At 45.5% G+C, this 14152-nt stretch overlaps 1 protein-coding gene across 11 annotated transcripts in view; it reads left to right on the top strand.

Annotated features, from left to right (window-relative positions):
- Positions 1-2113, top strand: part of prdm16 (PR domain containing 16) — a 518186-nt gene extending 516073 nt beyond the window's left edge. For 10 of the 11 annotated variants that reach the window (XM_067970263.1, XM_067970260.1, XM_067970256.1 and 7 more), the window contains one exon: positions 568-2113. In XM_067970263.1, coding sequence (XP_067826364.1) covers positions 568-702 — 135 coding nt within the window. In that variant the 3' untranslated portion in view covers positions 703-2113. The remainder of the gene's footprint in view (positions 1-567) is intronic. The other variant, XM_067970264.1, reaches the window with a different exon arrangement.
- Positions 2114-14152: the final 12039 nt, after the last annotated feature.

The following is a 14152-nucleotide window of genomic DNA, read 5'->3' as shown; positions in this document are numbered from 1 at the left end:
CCCTACGCTTGACCCCCATCCACTGACCTGCTGCTCTAAAGTTGGTGAAGGACAGAATTGAGGACAGCTGTGATTCGCCCCCCCCTCCCCCCAATGCTCAGCCATGAAGAATGGGTGTGGTCTGAAGGGCGGCCTGTGCCCACAGAATTGTGCCCCAACAAGACCCAGCAGAGAAGAGCGAAGAAAATTGGGAAGAGTGGTGGGCAAAACAGAAGAAGTCTTCAAATTGTTAGCTACATACAGCCTTAAAGTAACATCACTGTCGTTCTCTTCGGTACCTGGAGTGACACCGAGTGTTTTAGCTATTGATGGAGTGAAGGCAGTGCGAGGAACTATGGGGTTGAATTGTTGCAGGGGTTCTTGCAATTGCCTGCTGTATTTCCACCATTTCCCTGGGATTCCCACAGATCTTCTGCCGAGATCACGGAGGACGATGGGGAGAACCTCTTCAGAAATTCAACCCCTAAAGGGTTTAAAATAACTTTGTATTAACTGTTGTAATTTAGATGTGTATTAACGTTTTTTTTCTTTTTTAAATTCTCCTCCCTCCCAAACCAAACACTGCAGACTTATGCCATGATGCTTTCATTCTCGGAGAATGCTTCCCTTCATCCATCGTCCCAGAACTCTCTGGATGCTTGGCTGAACATAGCAGGAGCAGCACCGGAGACGGGAACTTTTCACCCAATCAACCACGTATGAGAGCGAGAGAGAGAGAGAGAGAGCCAGCAAAGCAAGATGTGGGTCCTGACATATTTGGGAAGGGCGGGGGGATGCTGGCACCAGGGGCACGGCTGCTGAAAGCTCAGATAACCCCCCTGTCCCTGTCTGCCATGCTAAGGAGGCCTTACAACACTTTCATTCCTTCGGTCGCGACTGAATTATGTTGCCGACCTTAAATTCCACGAGATATTTATTCCTGTTATATAATTTTTTTTTGCACAAATATATAGTTGGGGCTGCAGCTTAAAAAAATGAATTAAATAAAAATGTTAATACTTAGGGGCCAGTCAAGCTACAGGAAGAAGGATGCACATCCCTTGAAAAAGGTAGCCTGCTTGTTCATCTATATCCCGTCTTATCTTACATCATCCTACTCTATTATAATTTTAAATTATTTGTAGAAATAAGCAGGGGAGGCAATTCTGCAATAATGAACCTGTATATAACAGCCTGCATTCTCTCACTCTCCCTCCCTGCCCACCCCCATCCGAAATATCTCTCTCCTAGGCATTATATCTCTTCTATAAGAAACAGTATTGTGTCTTGTACTCTTAGCTGTCATGAGAGTGATTTAAAAATGTTAATATAATTATCTAGAGAAGGACCAAAAGTTGTGTAATGACGTTGTACAATAACTGTCGAATAGGGAGAGTCGTTTGTGCCAAATAACATAGGTTGTCCTTCTAGATGCCGATTCCCAGACAATCAAATTTCTTTTTTCTTGTTTGTTTTATTTAGTCGTAGGCTTTATTGAATTTCTTCCTGTCCGTTAGTGTTTACGTCCTCGCTATTTATTCCTTAGACGATTTCCTCGCAGACGCCCCACTTCAAACAAAAAAAAAGTAGTCCAAAAAAATGTGAACTTTTTTTCTCTTTTTTTTTACGTTACCGTTTTCGCATGGCATGTATTGTGGAAGTGCCAAACCTTTGAGAGGGGGACAGGGGAGGGTTAGATTTTTTTTTGAACTCAGTATTTTATTTAAAAAGCGGATCCTGTTGTGAGATTTTGATCCTTGACAAGAAAACGAACGAGAAAAATAAAAGAGAATAGGCCTCTGCAGTTGTGGTTTCCGTGGTAAAATAATTATAAAGAAAGAAATAAAGGAATAAGCTTTGAAAAAGCTCCTGTAAATACTTGTGTGAAAGCCAGCAATTTGTTTTTTCTCCCCTGGAGTGACTCGATTTGGTGCTGAGTGATTTCACTGATTCCTCTCAGCGATTGTAGAGCCAGATAACCAAGGAGGACGCAGGTTCCATGCAGTTATTACTTTGCACGGTTTGTCAGCATATCCCTCGGTTTTTATTTTACTTTGTAACGAAGCAAGCCAGCAGTATAAATGTTTAAAAAAAATTCTTGGAAATAAAAGTATATATTTTTTTCTCTTTGAAACAGCTGGTTAATTAGAGAAATTCCAGCACTTTGTGAGTGTGACACTCTGTACATTTTTTTTGCCGTGTTTTCCTCTTCCCTGCACGGTCTCGCACACACTCTGCCTTTCCTTAGTGATCGAGCAACAATCCGCAATGGGCCAACCAGATCGTGTGGCCTGCCTTCCAATTGCTTTCCAAGAAGTTTGATGGTGCCCTTGTGCGAGGGGTGGGCACGGCCTCGTGCGAGGGGTGGGCACGGCCTCGTGCGACGGGTGGGCACGGCCTCGTACGAGATACGAGCACGCCCTCGCGTTATGCAGTACCAGCTCGAGGTGACACGTGTTTTTTTTGTTGAGAGTCCATTTTTTTCTCTTGTTGGAAACAAACCTAATTGAAAGGCACTTGCATAGCTCCACGTGTTGTAACAAGGAGGGAATTTTACTCATACAGTCTCATCCTACAACCTTTCCCTTGTTATGGTGCCAGTGTGTTAATTAAGACTGCTTAAATATATTCAATTTTCACCTTCCCTTGGCTATGAAGTATCTGACACCCTTCCCCCAAGGGCCATTGAGTATAATAGGAGGACTGCCTTATACGGCTGGTGAACTTCACCTCTTCAATTATTTGGTGAGAACAGACAAGTAATGGAATTGTAACTGTCCACTGACTAGAATCGGGTAATGTGATGGTAGAAGTGTCCTTGTCAGCACTTAAGGTTCATGGAACAAAATAGCAGTGCCACTCTGCTCAACTTCCAAGTGATCCTGGGACCCACGTTTTTAATTTATTTCAAACTTCCGCCCATGTACCAGGCACTATGGCAGAATAGCTCCTCTCCTGAGGGCGCTGACTCTTGCCAGGGAACTTTTCCAAGGGGCACCGCTACCTCTCCCAAGTGGCCATTCTTCACGTGCAAACCTAGACAGTGAATGTCAGCAGGGAGGGGAGCGTAGATGTCCCCGATCCCGTCCACACATGCGCACTTTCCAGCAAGGGTCGTTGGGTGGCGATAAGGAGTGGGAATCTTGGCCGAATGTTTTTCCTCCTCCCTAGCCCAGGATTGCTGAGGCCAATTTTAGTACCCCCTCTGCTCTGACTGAGATCCGTTAAGCGTATGGGGGGTGAATTTCCATGGGGGTTCTCCCACTTGTCTGCTGTAAAGGCGTTTACGCCATTGTTCCAGGATTTCCCTGGCTCTTCTCCCGAAGTTGTAGCGAGCGAGCGGGAAAACCCCCCGGGGAAAATCACCCCCTTTTTAAAATTTTGTTAAAAGCACTGTTATCATTTAAAGGACAAACTGCCCCTGGTAAAAGTATCTGGTTTTCTAGAAACTTTCTGAGATTCATGATCTCAGGTGTACATTGAGTACATGTGTTTGGCAAGTTTCCATAGGCCCTGGCCACTTCTTACAGTCTGTTCCATCCTCAGGCCACTCCCAGCTCTACTGCTCATCCCATCCTCCATTCCTCATCCCCACCTCCATTCCAGATCCCATCCTCCATTCCTCATCCCAACCTCCATTCCTTATCTTCACCTCCATCTTCTTTCCCAAGCTGGTTTCTTCCAATCTTGGGCATCTAATTACTTGAAAAAAGAGCCATGCTTAGCAGTCTTGTGCTTTTACCTGATCAAAATACTCGGTTCCAGAATAGTTGCTACCCACTCGCTCACTACAATCATTGAGAAATGTTTCAGACCAAACCATTGTGAAATCTGTTTTAGATAAATGTTTTTGTTCCTGACCATTGCGAATTGGAGGCTGCTGGTCAGCCAATTGGGGTTTTACACTTATCTCATTCTTCTGCCCCATTTATTAATTCTCGTGGAAGGCAACTAGCACTTAGAATGTGAGGCAGCACAAACTGGACAACATGCACAGGCCCAACATTCCACTGCAGCTTACCTCATAAACAAATCATTCCCGTGATACCTCAGGCTGATTCTTTTCTTACACTGGGGAGAGGGTTCAAAGGGAAGATATACCTTAAGGATTCTGTGATGTGTCTTCCATTGTGGATATCAGTAGAGATATTAAGGGAGGGCGTTTATACAGAAACTTCACTGACAGGCCAAGCTTTTGCTCCACAGCAATGCTAAAGTTTCAGTAGAGAGTCCGCCCTGAAGCTCCCGTCCCAAGGATGACTGTATCCTCTCTCCTAGCACAAGGAAGAATGTCCTAGTCTCCTACTTGAAAGAGGGTGGCCAGTGATAAGTAGCCTTAAAGAAGAAAGGCCAAAATCCCCACAGACACAGTGAGTACTGGGTCTAACAGACCAGGCTGGTGTTTTGTAAAGTAGAGAAACACAACAGCAATGATAGCCACACTGGAAAAGGATTCAGTGATTCACAGTACCGGTTACGTTTTGATTTATTGGGGGTGAAATTGGTCTTTGATGAAAGCGTGAAACGGGCGATAGCGAATCGGCAGCACCTTTTACACCGCGCCTGATTTCCATTTCCATGGTCAGAGATCAATTTCACCGCTGTACCTTTTTTTTGCACTTGCAGGTAGGGCGCCTTGTGTATTCCAAGATAATCCTGAAGTTAGCTTCCATCTCCCAGTCCCAGGCTGGCCTCTTTACCTCTTACGTTATTATTGGTGTCCTGAATTCTGGACTGTGGACCCTAGAAGGTAGTTCTCTATCTGCAAGCTCCGCTGCTAGAAAACGGTGTGTGTACGTAGCACCTCGAGTTTATTTTGACTTGTAAGCAAGTTGTTGGCCAATGGATGCATCCAAGCTGGTGACTAAAAGGAACTCCATCGATAACGGGCAGCTTGGCCTTTATTAGTGTCGCAAGTTTTTACGATGATGTGATCTCATGTCAGAACCATTCTAGTTTTTAATTTTAACATGTTGCTTAAATGTTTCATTTAAAAAAATAGTTTCCAACATTAACCCCCAAGGAGGACTATTAACACAGGTGAACTAAGGGAAGTTTGGAAAACTTTCTATGAAAATTTCACTGCTCGTTGAGTCAGACATGTGTCAACCACAGGCCGATGCACTTGAGAATTCCTTGCACTGCACGTGAAGAATCCCCGGTGACTCATGGGCAGAGGATGAGATAAGCCCAGGGGTGTAATCCACACACATCCTTTAATTCTTTCTCTACTTTCCAATGCAGTTTTGATGGTTGGGGGATGGGAGGGATGGTGGGAAAAAAGGAGGTCTTAATTGGGCTAAACTTAAGACCAGTGCTACAGTCCTGTTTCAGGGTCAAAATTGGAAACCAGTCCTCGAACATGAGCAGCAGACACCAGTTGTGCTGTTCACTACTAGGTCACATGATATGCAGAGTCTGACTATCTCTTCCCACTTGGTCATTTGAGCCCTGGTAGGTTCAACATGAAGGAAACAAAAAGCTAAATCTTCTCACCCCACTCCTCCCTCCCCAAATATGCCTCGATCTCTATTTATGTCCTAGGTTTTTCCATACATGTCCCAACGAATCATTGTGTGTGGTTTTTATTTTCTTTGTTTCGACACGTTTTAAACTGTGTAGTGTTTAAAAAATAAATAATCATTGTAAGTGGTTAGATCTCATTAACCAGAAAATGTTTAAAAGATTACAATGATGGTGCTTGTTTCCTTTCTGTTTGGGTTGTATATTGCTTACAATATGTTTTAAAAAAAACAAAGTCTTCAACAACAAAAAAACAGAAAAAAAATGGCTGTGCATGACTTGTGTTTAGCTATTGGTGTCTTTTTTGTGATGAAAATACTGTAGGGATGCACTTACTTGTATATGTGGTTAGGCATTGTCCAAAGTTAGGAGTCTTTAACTGCCCAGTCACTGAAGGGCGCTTTGTTAATAAGCTGAATAGTTTAACATACACAAAAAAAAATACTCACACACACACACACACACACACACACATGCACACATACACTCACAAATCTTTGCTTGTGGGAGAGACAAAAGAGTATAGGAAAATGAAAGTGAGTGATTCACAGAAAAAAATTCCCTTCATTTTGATGCTTGTGATACAGTTATTACCTGGAGAAATGAAAAAAAATCCAACCTGATTCCTATGTTTATGATGTAGAGTAGGAATGTATACCAAATGTAATCTTTCAAAATGCTACAATGAATTTATACACGAGATTGATATGCAATAAACCTGTGTGCTTTTTATATTAAAGGGCTCCGGTGTGTTTTTCGTGGCTATTGGTTGGTTGGGGTAGCGGGGTCTAGTCTCTGAAATATATTCCAGGCACCTGCTCCTAATATCAGGGATCTCAATTCCACCCCCCCACCGCCCTTTCCCCTGATTAAGAGCTTTTACAGTTGTCCCCACGGTTTAATTTTAGATTCACTGAGCACTGTGGAACTGAGCAGTACAAAGCAGCAAGGTCTCAGGTTGTAATCATCGGTCTGCGCTGAGGAACTCAGCTGAGGAGATACAATTGGTTTCAACTCCTGTAGAGGTAATGTCAAAGGAAACAAAATGAATCGAGGGTTTCCATTCCTGATTGGAACCCAGGAACCCACCCCCACACTTGAAGGCGCACATGTGAGAAATTGGGGTATCACAGCCAAGCCAATCCTTTCCTCAGGACATCCCAAAGCACTTTACAGCCAATGAAGTACTTTTGAAGTGTAGTCACTGTTGTAATGTAGGAAATGCGGCAGCCAATTTGTGCACAGCAAGATCCCACAAACAGCAATGCGATAATGGCCAGATAATCTGTTTTAATGAGGTTGGTTGAAGGATAAATATTGGCCAGGACTCTGGAGAGAGCTCCCTCGCTCTACTTCGAATAGTGTCCGTGGGATCTTTTACGCCCACCTGAGAGAACAGTCGGGGCCTCAGATCAATGTCTCATCAGAAAGATGGCACCTCTGATAGTGCTGTACTCTCTAGAGTGGGATTTGAACCCACAACCTTCTGATTCAGGGGCCAGGATGCTACCATTGAGCCAAGGCTAACAACTCCTGCCCTTTTAGCACCCCTACTGCCTTCCCAGCTGAAATCAGTTAACAGCACAGACCAGGGACCAAACCTGGGACCTTCCTGGTCTGTATGGCTCAGCTACTCACTGGATCAACTCAGTGAACCATCTAGATAGGTGTCTAGTGGTAGCACTCTCGCCTCAGAAGGTTGTAGGTTCAAGTCCCACTCTAGAGATTTGAGCACAAAATCTAGGCTGACACTCCCAGTGCGATACTGAGGGAGCACTGCAATGTCAGAAGTGTTGACTTTTGGATGAGACGTTAAACCGAGGCCAGTCTGCCCTCTGAGGTGAACATAAAAGATCCCATGGCACTATTTCGAAGAAGAACATAGGCGTTCTCCCCGGTGTCCTGGCCAATATTTATCCCTCAACCAACATCACTTAAAAAAAAATTGTCTGGTCATTTATCTCATTGCTGCTTATGGGATCTTGCTGTGTGTAAATTACTGCCCCGTTCACATATATAACAACAGTGAGTACACTTCACAGCAATTCATTCCATTGTGAAAAACCTTAGGATATTCCTGTGGGATATAATAAAACAGCAATGTAAGTACGAGGCTTTCTTTCCTTCTAAGGTAACTTGGCTCACTGGTCAGATGTTTCTGGATCATTGTTTGATAAATGTTTTACTATTTTGAACAGTCGTTCTTGTTTTTATTTTCCAGCAGCCATGCGTTGCCCAGGGAGATCAGTCTAAGGATGCAGTGGATTTATTTCTCCTGGCTGTGCACCGGTTAACATGTTGAACATAAACTTCCTTTGTGCGCTATTTTGACATTCTGCGACTTTGTTTAAAAAATGGGTTGACAACTGTATTAACAAAAGAACTTTTATGCTAACACACTTACCAGGGCACTGCCAGAAGCAGAGTGAAACCTCCGAATGCCAACCCCAAGCATTATCAGCGAGATCAATGGATGCCCAGAAAGACCCGGCATGATAGGAATCTCATCAATGCGGTTTAGATAAGGACATCAAACTGCAAATAGTGAACTCTGACCTATTCCGAATTGTCTTCTGAAGGTAAGGGTACAATTGGTGCTCTGACCTCACTCCCTGGTGTCTGTTTTTTGATGTTGTATATTTCTGATTTTACATCAGGGTCGATGTGCTGGCAGTGACAACAGATGTGGACAATAGGGGACGCAGCACTCCCGTGATTGAGAGAGGAAGAGTGTCTGCCATTGACCCTTTCTTTGACTCTGTTATTGTGCACGTGGAACCTGAGTGCCTTTCCGTTCTCTGAGTTCAAATTTCCTGGACACAAAAGTAATTTTTCTGTCGACAAAGAAATCTGAATCAACAAATGACATAGAAATAGGTGGGCGTTAGCTCAGTCTCCGCCTGAATGAAGGGCCTTAGCTCAGCAGCGTGAACAGTTCAGGTAGGGTTGCCAACCCTCCAGGATTGTCCTGGAGTCTCCAGGAAACAAAGATTAATCTCACTACTGCGAGCAAACCCAGGAGGAAAATCATAGGGCCGTTAAAAAAATTGTGCGTTTTCTTTGACTGCTTTCGTTTATTAGTTATAAAAATATTGGGTGATTGGAGGCAGAAGATCATGTGATAAAACCTCCAGGAAAACGTCCAACCAGAGTTGGCAACCCATAGTTCATAGCTGGGTTTAAGGCTGAGATGTTGGTTGACCTCCACCAGGACTAGTCCACACATCCCTACACAGTGCTGTACACACTGCGGGTTGTGGATTTGCATTTAATTTAATTCCCCCCACTCCACCAAAATGCTAGAGCATTCAACACACTGGACCCTACTCTCTGAACCTCTTGAAACCCCTCTGTTTTGCTACCTCTCTCCTCACCTTCTAAAACCTTCTCAGAACCTACCTCATCGACTATGTTTTCCATCACCTCCCCGAATTCTTTTCCTACTACAGCTGTTAGTCTGTTCTATCAATGTGAAGTGCCTTGGGATGTTTACTACATTAAAAGTGCTGTCACTAGAGCTTATTCTTGTTTAACGGTTCCAATTGCTCAAAGCTTAGGTCCATAACCCCACCGTGTCAAGATGCTCAGTCTTCTCTTTTGTACTAAAATCATTTCCTGAACAGCTCCTAACTCTTCAAATACCAAGAGCTTGAACACATCTGGAGAGGCTCTTCCAACACCTCTCACATCCTTGACAAGAAACAAAACGAGTCCTCTGATAGATGATCCTCTCTCTGGTCCAACATCCAAACCTCTCTCTCGCAATGTTTCTTATCTCTTTCTATTTTAGCAATACTACCATGGTTAGAGCTCCATTAAACTTTTTAATTTTGTTCTTCCTAAGTTGTAAATATATCGACTTATACACCGTACCATTCTCACAGCATCGTCACCGTCTCGTCAAGACTCATCACACCGTCTCCTACTCTAACTCACTCTTTCCCAGGCCTTCCAAAGTGTGGAATTCCACATCTGCTTCAATCTTCCTTTCTCCCTAAAACCTACAAACTTGGAGTCGCCTAACCATCAGTTCCTGATTTACTTCATTTTCTTCCCTAATCTTTTCAACTTGCACTTTGGACCTTAGCTCCTTCATCTCTCAATCGAATAAGAAAGTTCCAGCAGCCTCTGGTTAAGCTGGTTAAGGCATTGAGTCACTGAGTCAATACGGACAAGAAAGTGCCCGGTTTGATTCTCAGACTTAGTGGCTCGCTATCCAGCATCCCCTGCTGCAAGTGCTCATGTAGGGACATCAGGTGAAGACAAGGTTAGGTTCATACACGATGCCCACATGGTTAAATAGCCAGCAGACACTCCCAGTCTAGACTCACACATGGATGAGGTGTTGGAGGATGTGCAATGCCCCAATAAGTAAGAGTCTTCAAAGAGGAGGGGAGAAAATTGTCAAGAAAAGGTCTGGGGATAAACTAAAATAAAACATAACTTGAAATCTGTGGTTTAATGGGAAACTGTTTTTCCTTACTACAGCAGGAGGGGCCGCCATAGTGTGCACTATGCACGCGCACGCACACACACACACACACACACACACACACGCGCACACACACAGAGGACCAACATGAGACATCTCACTGGTACAGACTTGCACAGGTTACATTGCAGAAAAAACCATGGGTGGTGCAATATTTTCCCAGGGAGCAGATTCTATAATTTGCTTTTGTTGATGATGAACTCTTGTGTTCCACTTTCTGCCAAATTATATTGTGTTGTGCCTAAGGTTTAAAACTGAAAAAAGAATGGATCCACTCTGGGACATAAAGTTTTTCCACTTCCCAAACTTTTATTCAGTTGCTCCTCTAGGAGACTGTAGGGAATTCCTCTTTATTCAGCAGGGTAAGGGTTAAAACTCTCAGTGCTGTATTTGTTTTGTAACTTCATGGAGTTCCTATTTATTCAACAGTATAAGGTGTCAGCCTTGGCTCAGTGTTAACTCCCGCCTCTGAGTCAGAAGTTTGTGGGTTTAAATTCCACCCCAGAGACTTGAGCACATAATCCAGGCTGTGACTCCAGGGCAGTACTGAGGGAGTGCTGCACTGTCAGAGGTGTTGTCTTTCAACTGAGACGTTAAACTAAGACCCCGTCTGCCCTGGATGTAAAAGATCCAATGGTACTATTTGAAGAAGAGCAGGGGAGTTCTCCCCAGTGTCCTGGCTCAACATTTTAAAACAGATTTGCCTGGTCATTTATCTCATTTCTGTTTGTGGCACCTTGCCATGTACAAACTGGCTGCTACATAAAAAGTGATTACACTTCAAAAAACAATTCTTCGGCTGTGGAGCGCTTTGGGATGTCCTGAGGATGTGAAAGGCGCTATATAAATTCAAGTTTTTAAGTACTTGTGAAGAAAAGCTAACTAAAGGTGTGGTTTATCCCTTACTGTGCTGAGAGTGGCCTGCAGAATGGCACTATGCCCACCAGATAAAACAGGGCAGTCTGACGAGTGCGACAGTGAGCAGCTGGTTAGACAGGTTCTTATACCTGGAGGCAGCCCCATTCATGGAGTCCTGGCACAGACAGATTCTACATAGAGCAAGGTTATGTAGCCTCATACATTGCTGATATGTAAAGGCTGTTTTACATTGGCATATGGAGACTGGGACAGCGATAGTAAAACAGAGACCTGCAGTGCAACAGGGGCGACTCAATCAGAGTTGCACAAGGTTCTATCCTTGGCCTACCTCCTCATTATCATCTACATGCTGCCCCTCGGCGACATCATCCGAAAACATGTCAGGTTTCACATGTGCGCTGACGACACTCAGCTCTACCTCACCACCACTTCCCTCAACCCCTCCAGTGTCTCTCATTTGTCACACTGCTTGTCCGATACTGGATGAGCAAAAATTTCCTGCAACTAAATATTGGGAAGACCAAAGCCGTTGTCTTTGGTCCCAGCCACAAACTCCGTTTCCTAACCACCGACTCCATCCCTCTCCCTGGCCACTGCCTGAGGCTGAACCAGACCGTTTGCAACCTTGGCGTCCTATCTGACCCTGAGATGAGCTTCTGACCACATATCCACTCCATCACCAAGACCGCCTACTTCCACCTCCGTTACATCGCCCATTTCCGCGCCTGCTTCAGCCCATCTGCTGATGAAACTCTCATCCGTACCTTTGTTATCTCTAGACTGGACTATCCCAATGCTCTCCTGGCCGGCCTCCCATCCTCCACCCTCCATAAACTTGAGCTCATCCAAAACTCTGCTGCCCGTATCCTAACTCACACCAAGTCCCATTCACCCATCACCCCTGTACTCGCTGACCTACACTGGCTCCCAGTCCGGGAACACCTCGATTTTAAAATTCTCATCCTTGTTTTCAAATCCCTCCATGGCCTCACCCCTCCCTATCTCTGTAACCTCCTCCAGCCCTACAATCCTCCGAGATCTCTGCGCTCCTCCAATTCTGGCCACTTGTGCATCCCCAATTTTAATCACTGCATCATTGGCGGCCGTGCCTTCAGCTGCCTAGGCCCTCAGCTGTGGAATTCCCTCCCTAAACCTCTCCAGCACTCTACCTCTCTCACCCCCTTTAAGATGCTCCTTAAAACCTACCTCTTTAACCAAGTTCCTATCCTAATGTCTCTTTATGTGGCCCGGTGTCAAATTTTGTTTGAAAATCGCTCCTGTGAAGCGCCTTGGGACGTTTTACTACGTTAAAGGCGCTATATAAATGCAAGTTGTTGTTATTGTTGTTGGTGCTCAAGAGCTGCTTGGCCCTTTTTAATGTGTGCAGGAAAGATTCACTGTTACATGGTGGCTGCAGTGTGTACCATCTACAGGATGAACTGCAGCAACTCCAAAAGGCATCTGCGACAACACCTCCCAAACCCTTGACCTCTACCACCTAGAAGGACAAGGAAAGCAGACGCATGGGAACAACACAACCTGCATGTTCCCCTCCAAGTCACCCACCATCCTGACTTGGAAATATATCGCCGTTCCTTCATCATGGCTGGGTCAAAATCCTGGAACTCCCTACCTAACAGCACTGTGGGAGAACCTTCACCACACGGACTGCAATAGTTCAAGAAGGCGGCTCATCACCACCTTCTCAAGGGCAACAAGGGATGGACAATAAATGCTGGCCTTGCCAGCGATGCCCACATCCCATGAATGAATTTAAATAAAACATTTGGGTGTCTTGGCTGGACCTGAAACTGCACTGACAGCAATGGGAGTTGAAGGGTTCAACTGATTAGTTTGTTCTTGGTCCATGAGCTTCAGTTGGGTGATGGAACAAGCATTTCCTGCTAGGAGCTACAGGTTCCTTCAGTGCAACAGGCAGACTGGGTTGGGAGCTGCTGGTTTATGCAGTGCTACAGGTAGGCTGGGTTGAGCTGGAAGCTGCTGGTTTATGCAGTGCTACAGGTAGACTGGGTTGAGCTGGAAGCTGCTGGTTTATGCAATGCTACAGGTAGGTTGAGCTGGGAGCTGCTGGTTTATGCAATGCTACAGGTAGGCTTGGCTGGGAGCTGCTGGTTTATGTAATGCTACAGGTAGGTTGAGCTGGGAGCTGCTGGTGTATGCAATGCTACAGGTAGGCTTGGCTGGGAGCTGCTGGTTTATGTAATGCTACAGGTAGGTTGAGCTGGGAGCTGCTGGTTTATGCAATACCACGGATAGGTTGAGCTGGGAGCTGCTGGTTTATGCAATGCTACAGGTAGGCTGGGCTGGGAGCTGCTGGTTTATGCAATGCGACAGGTAGGCTGGGCTGGGAGCTGCTGGTTTATGCAATGCTACAGGTAGGCTGGGCTGGGAGCTGCTGGTTTATGCAATGCTACAGGTAGGCTGGGCTGGGAGCTGCTGGTTTACGTAATGCTACAGGTAGGCTGGGCTGGGAGCTGCTGGTTTATGCAATGCTACAGGTAGGCTGGGCTGGGAGCTGCTGGTTTACACACTGCTACAGGTAGGCTGGGCTGGGAGCTGCTGGTTTATGTAATGCTACAGGTAGGCTGGGCTGGGAGCTGCTGGTTTATGTAATACTACAGGTAGGCTGGGCTGGGAGCTGCTGGTTTATGTAATGCTACAGGTAGGCTGGGCTGGGAGCTGCTGGTTTATGTAATGCTACAGGTAGGCTGGGCTGGGAGCTGCTGGTTTATGTAATGCTACAGGTAGGCTGGGCTGGGAGCTGCTGGTTTATGTAATACTACAGGTAGGCTGGGCTGGGAGCTGCTGGTTTATGTAATGCTACAGGTAGGCTGGGCTGGGAGCTGCTGGTTTACGTAATGCTACAGGTAGGCTGGGCTGGGAGCTGCTGGTTTATGTAATGCTACAGGTAGGCTGGGCTGGGAGCTGCTGGTTTATGTAATACTACAGGTAGGCTGGGCTGGGAGCTGCTGGTTTATGTAATGCTACAGGTAGGCTGGGCTGGGAGCTGCTGGTTTATGTAATACTACAGGTAGGCTGGGCTGGGAGCTGCTGGTTTATGTAATGCTACAGGTAGGCTGGGCTGGGAGCTGCTGGTTTATGTAATGCTACAGGTAGGCTGGGCTGGGAGCTGCTGGTTTATGTAATGCTACAGGTAGGCTGGGCTGGGAGCTGCTGGTTTATGTAATACTACAGGTAGGCTGGGCTGGGAGCTGCTGGTTTATGTAATGCTACAGGTAGGCTGGGCTGGGAGCTGCT

The sequence above is a fragment of the Heptranchias perlo genome, chromosome 32 (genome assembly GCF_035084215.1).
Source record: "Heptranchias perlo isolate sHepPer1 chromosome 32, sHepPer1.hap1, whole genome shotgun sequence".
Lineage (NCBI taxonomy): Eukaryota > Metazoa > Chordata > Chondrichthyes > Hexanchiformes > Hexanchidae > Heptranchias > Heptranchias perlo.
Note: the sequence above shows the minus strand (reverse complement) of the source record. Positions and strands in the feature narration are given on the sequence as shown.